At 36.1% G+C, this 6,000-nt stretch overlaps 1 protein-coding gene across 1 annotated transcript in view; it reads right to left on the bottom strand.

Annotated features, from left to right (window-relative positions):
* Nucleotides 1-1,025: 1,025 nt before the first annotated feature.
* LOC150087267 (sperm axonemal maintenance protein CFAP97D1) overlaps nucleotides 1,026-6,000 on the bottom strand; it is a 30,718-nt gene continuing 25,743 nt past the window's right edge. The window contains exons 4-6 of the mRNA XM_090371928.1: nucleotides 3,998-4,121; nucleotides 2,448-2,585; nucleotides 1,026-1,283 (exon numbers count right to left, since the gene is read on the bottom strand). Coding sequence (XP_090228054.1) covers nucleotides 1,062-1,283; nucleotides 2,448-2,585; nucleotides 3,998-4,121 — 484 coding nt within the window. The 3' untranslated portion in view covers nucleotides 1,026-1,061. The remainder of the gene's footprint in view (nucleotides 1,284-2,447; nucleotides 2,586-3,997; nucleotides 4,122-6,000) is intronic.

Genomic DNA, 6,000 nt, shown 5'->3' with positions numbered 1-6,000 from the left:
ATACATAAATGCAGAGAATATTATTAATTCAAAAAAATATAAAATAAATACACAACTATAAGTTTATATTTTAAAACATTGTTGACGAATTTTTCGTCTCTTTTTTTTTTTTTTTAAGCTTGTATAATTTTTGACTGTGATTTAATTTAATGCTGAACAATCAGGGTAAAATAAGAACTGGTATTTAAAATCATTTAGGTATAATGGTTTCATTTTTGCAAAACCAAAATTTCATGAAGAAATTCGCTTGAGACCGACTAACTCATCTACGTTGAAAAAAAAAAAAAAAAAATGATAAAAATTCGCCGCATCATTGGCGCAATTCGAACTTAGGTTTTCATGCGGTGTGGGGGAGTAAGGTGATTATAATAACTGTACTACCACGAAAACGGCCTCCGTAGCCGAGTGGGCAGAAGCGGGAGTGCAATAACACACGCTCTTTGAGTAGACCGGGGTTCAAGACCCTGACTGCTGAATACGGTCGATCTGCCAACCCGCACTGGACCAGCGTGGCAGATTATGGTCCATTTCCCTCAGCATGAAAAGTTGAGGAGGCTTCCATCCTGCAGTGGGTTGATAATGGCTGCACTTTACTTTTTTACTACCCACGAGGACTTTTTCAACTCATATTTCGCCATCCATTTGTCTAGAATTGCAACGGCAGCCTTTTTCCTCTCCAAATCTTCAATTTCAGTTTTAAGGGATTTTAGTCTTGTACTTCATGCCCTTGATTTTTAAGTCCTCTTAACTACATTTCAAATTGTGCTTCATATGGGCTAAAAGTTAAAGAGCCTCAGTTACATGTTCAAAGAGCCACAGGTTGCCGACCCCTAACCTAATGTATTAGAATATATCTGGCAAGTTATTTGGAAATTCTTACAAGTAGAACTAGATTAAAAAGTAAATGTATGAAATGAAAATAAATTTATTTTCAAAAATGCTTTAGAAGTGCTAATAATAAAAGGAGATTCTAATTGTAAATCTGTGGCTGCAAATTATGACAAATACGTGTCAGTAATTTTCAAATACATAACTAAAAGCAATGGCTAGTTCATAAAATATTATTTTTTCTTTCTAACGAAACTGAATTTTTTGTTTGGTTTCCCTTTCTTCTGGCTATCTTTATATGAAGCGCCTGTTTCTTTCGATGACTTGTCCCTCTCCGAAAGTTCAGGGGAGGTACTTCGTGAAACAACTGGTGATCTGCCACGTCCTTTGTCATCATCGAAATCTCCATAATCATCACTTTCTTCAGATTCACTTGCTTCAGATCTAGGCGGAGGCTACAGATATTAAAAGAAGAATGTGATTACTAAATATGCATTGCTCTGATCACTTATTAGCAACGTTGTGTGCATAGTCCTAAATAAACCACTGCCAGTAGCAGTCCCAAGATTTTTCAAGCGGGATGAGAGGCTAAAGCAGTTTTCCAGACTCAATGAACTTTAATCATCACGTAATCAACATTATTTTGAGCATACAGGGAGAATTTAGCCCCTTCAACTCCTACCTGGAATTGCCACCTGACAAAAAAATTGCCCGGATTCAAAACGACAAACTTTTATTTGGTTAAACGAAAAGAAATTTTTATGCTTAAATTTAATATATGGAATAAAGTAAGAAAAATGAATCTGTAAAATAAGATATGAATAAGATAAATGTCTTTAAGTGACTGTGATTACCTTCAAAGTACTCTCCTAACACATTTCAGGTTGCAGCAAAACTACCATTGCGACAAGCCCACCACCGGGAGAGCGACAAGAAGTCAGAAGTATAGAACTCTCGCAGTGGATGGACCACCATGAAAAATATAAATTGGCCTCTGTTTATTATTATTATTATTAGCTATATGGTGCAAGGAAGCCTAAGGCTTATGCTGCACCAGTCAAAGAAAAAAAAAAAAAATCCCGAATTACCCTGAGAGAGAGAGAGAGAGAGAGAGAGAGAGAGAGAGAGAGAGAGAGAGAGAGAGAGAGAGAGAGAGAGAGAGAGAGAGAGAGAGAGAGAGAGAGAGAAGTAGAAGGGAATCACCAAGAAAGAGAAGAATGATGATATCCAGCTCAGGACCCTGGGTGTGCCAAGCCCATACTCACCAGATGTGAGACCCCGGGGTTCCAGGGATACAATTAGGGCCAAAATTCGTTTCCGTCATATTAGCGGGAATTATTAGCATTCTCTACTACTTCCTGTAACTGATTTCATTATTTATATCTTATTATCAGAATCACTGCAATATACTTTAATTAAATATGGGTAGTTTCATTGTAAATATATACAGAGTTCCATAATCAACCCCAAAATTGTTTCAAAGAAACAGTGAATTGCAACTGTTTATGTTACGTATGCAAGCTTGTACTATATATTTCTTGAAAATTATTCAATCAAATTACTCTAAATAGATCTTGTTATAAATAGCAACAGTGCTACAAAACCGCATACGAACTTACCACAGTGGGTGCTTTACTTTTCCACGGCTTGCGCATTAAACGGTGCCGAATGCGAAGTCTTTCCTGTCGATCCAATTCCAGAAGGTCTCTCCAGTTTGGTGGAAATCTTATGATGTTGGCTCGATATTTCTGTCGCACCTGTAAGGTAAAAAAAAAAAAGTGACTTTATACGAAAAATCACTTTGCATATAAAGTTTCATATGCAATGTTTTAAAGGCCACTAAAATAAATTCAATATTTTATATCTGGTAGGAAAAGGTCAGAGAAAAAGAGAACTGCACATAACTGATCTACACTGTATTTCTGCTCCACGTACTCCAGTCTATTAGAGGTTGGTTGAAGCCACCCATAATGAGATAATCGTACTTACTAGCCCAATCAATCTTCCTGAAGAGCTTTTTGTCATATTCCTCAGTCATCTAACCTGTAACATATCCAACTTTCATCTTTCCTTTACCGCAAGTCATTTCTCACGAAGCAGGTTAAAGATGGTTTTGGAAATGCACAAAGCAGGAATTTACTTGGGAAAGAAACCTTTGAGGAACAGGATTAGTGGGATTGAAGCCAACAGGAAGGCAGAGTTATCGATTGAATTTGACATGCATTACTAATGCCTAAAATCGTCAATAATACAGTATAATCTTTTAATTCCTTTTTTGACGTTAAAACGTTTTTACTGGCGTTATTCCAAAAATTTTGTGACGAAAAACTGTCATGCGAAAAGCGTTACGGAAGTGACGTCAACTTCTGCTTCGGCCAGAAGCAAATGTATCTTCTACTGTTACAAATTTAATGAAATTTGGCATGGAGCTTCCTTCATCTGAGTTCTATTCTAGAGGAAAAACTTTCAAACCTCTGAAAATTGCAGTAGTTTTTCCAGGATAGTGGAAAATATGAACATGTGATCAAGGAGATTTTCTCGCGTAATAAACGGGATAATATGGACGTATAGCATATCGTTGGAAAGCTAAAGAATTTGGAAACAGAAATATTAAGGTTTTAAGATACAAAAGAAACTTTCGGAAACTGAGAAATGCGTTAATTCGAAAACGCATCTGGTTTCAAGTCGCCTGATATTTTCAGGTTGAATGTAATTTTTTTCTTTACAATTAAACTATGAGGCTGGAAAAAAAAGAATGAAAACATTCTTCAACTTGGACACGTCATTAGATCTTTCGATAAATACTACACGTAATGGAACAACTATAGATGGTGTATTTAGTCGTGAACTAAAATATAAAAATTATATATCCTACTTTAGTCATCGAAGACCAATACTTTCAGTAACCGATATGTAATTATTATTAATAAAATAAAAACCTCGTTATATTATTATCCATGAATTTTATTAATATCTGAAAATTAAAATGTTTTTAACGTCTGCCGATGACTTAAATGTAAAACACGTTAAATATGCTAGCGGTAGAACAAATTATGTACCTGGTACAGAATTTTTTAAACAAATCACTACCTTAATTTTTTAAAAATCTTTTTATGCAGGCACTCTTTATATTAAAATACATACCTAAAAATATAATAAAATATATTACCAGAAATTCATCCTCTAGTTCATTGTGGTTAATTTCGGCATGTACATCAAGCAATCGGCGGAGGCTGACTTGGTTTTCATAAGTTAGACGTATCATTTCAGTCTGTCGTTTTCTGCGATTTAAACTGAAATAAAAAAATAAATTTAATAATAATAAGTTAGTTAACACATACAGTGCGTTACATTTCAGGCGCGTTCGACTTTTTTTTTTCTTAAATTAACTGAATTTTTTTAAAAAATTTTCTGTGATTAGCGCAAAGAGTGCACGGACTATTTAAAGCTAACAATATTGCATTAAAACTATATTTAATCTAAGAATTTCTTTTTTTCACACAAATTGCACGAAAAAGAGAAATAATTTCGGGATTTCTGCTATTTGTCCGATTTTAATTAAATTTGGTCCAGCTCAATAAATATTTTTAGCAAGCCCAAATACAAAATGTAATGAAAATTCGTCCGCTAGATGTTCCTCTGTTACATGTGGAAGGATGGACAGATGGACGGATGTGGTGAAGATAAAAGGCGTTTAGGATAATATGCAATAAATATTAATGCTTGTTTTCAAGGATGGTAAAGCGACATCAGCGAAAATTATAAAAGTGATGTCCGAGATATTAAGCAAATGTATTGTTAAAACAGATTTCTTAAACACATGTAATAAACTCATTAACTTTGGCAGCGTCTCTACTTATAAAGCTGAAAACATAAAATCAATAATCGAACGCTATTCATCGTTTCTTAGCAGCTCTGGTATTTTAAAATAAGGAATGAAGCACTTTAGCCTACATTAAATCTACTATATCTGTTCACTTCCAGTTGAAAACTATATACAGATATACCGGGTGGTTATAAAATAAGTTCAGAAGACTCAAGTGTCAAAACGTTAGAGATAGTGCTGTGAAAATCGATAAGTATGTAATTTAGGTTATGGAGAAGCAATCTGTGGAACAAAAAAAAATTAGTTCAAATTTCCGCTACCAGGGAAGAAATTGACACTGTAAACATGAGATTGAACTTAGAATTAGATTTTAATATCAGAACTTAGAAATCTGCAGATGTTGTTCTATGTGCTTTCCTTCACTTGAGATGCCATTCTGAAAACGGAAGACTGCGTGCGACACAGCTTCGCGCAGCATCTCATTAGGGATGTTGGCTACATGCTGTTTAATTCTTGCTTTCAAATCGACAAGCGTTTGTATGCCGCCACGGTAAACTCTGTCTTTCAGGTATCCCCATTGCTAGAAATCACAAGGATTGAGATCTGTGATCGGGCTGGCCAGAACTGGAACTGCGGAACGTCTCTAGAAATTATGCGATCATTTCCGAAAGTTGAACGGAGCAGGTCCTTTATTTTTCGACCAAAAAGGGGGGGGGGGGGCATCTTGCTTGAACACTACGGTCTCCAAGCATTGCCTTTCTTGCAGAGCGGGAATAATGTGATCTCTTAGAGGAGCGCAGTACCATGCACTAATTACCGTACACCTTACGGGGCCACTCTTCAAAGAAAAATGGTCCGATTATAAACTCTGCTGTGAATCCACACCATACTGTAACGTATGGACTTTGTAGTGGTCTTTCATGCACAGCAGATGGACGACAAGTTCCCCATATTCGGAAGTTTTGTGCATTTACAGCCCCAGGAAGAGTAAAATGTGCCTCATCAGACCACAAGATCATTCGAGCACATGTATCGTCAAGTTCCATACGAGCCATAAATCGTAGAGCAAAGTCTATTCATTGTTGCTGATCACAAGACTTTAGTTCTAGCACTACATGAATCTTGTACAGGAACCAGTTTAAAATTATTCGAAGCATTTTATGTACAGTAGACAAGAAAGTTCAAGTCTCTTGACACACCTCTTGCACTACTGACTAGTAGTGATTCGCATTCTGACCTGGAGGCCATTGCAACTGCCACTTCATCCACAACCTTCGTTCCGATATGTGGTCGTCCCTTGCCTGGAATTACACCTAACTCCCCGGCTGCTTCAAATTTCTTTATTA

Source organism: Mastigoproctus giganteus, chromosome 4 (genome assembly GCF_048544385.1).
Source record: "Mastigoproctus giganteus isolate SK-2022 chromosome 4, ASM4854438v1, whole genome shotgun sequence".
Classification (NCBI taxonomy): domain Eukaryota; kingdom Metazoa; phylum Arthropoda; class Arachnida; order Uropygi; family Thelyphonidae; genus Mastigoproctus; species Mastigoproctus giganteus.
This window is presented reverse-complemented; position numbering and strand designations above follow the sequence as displayed.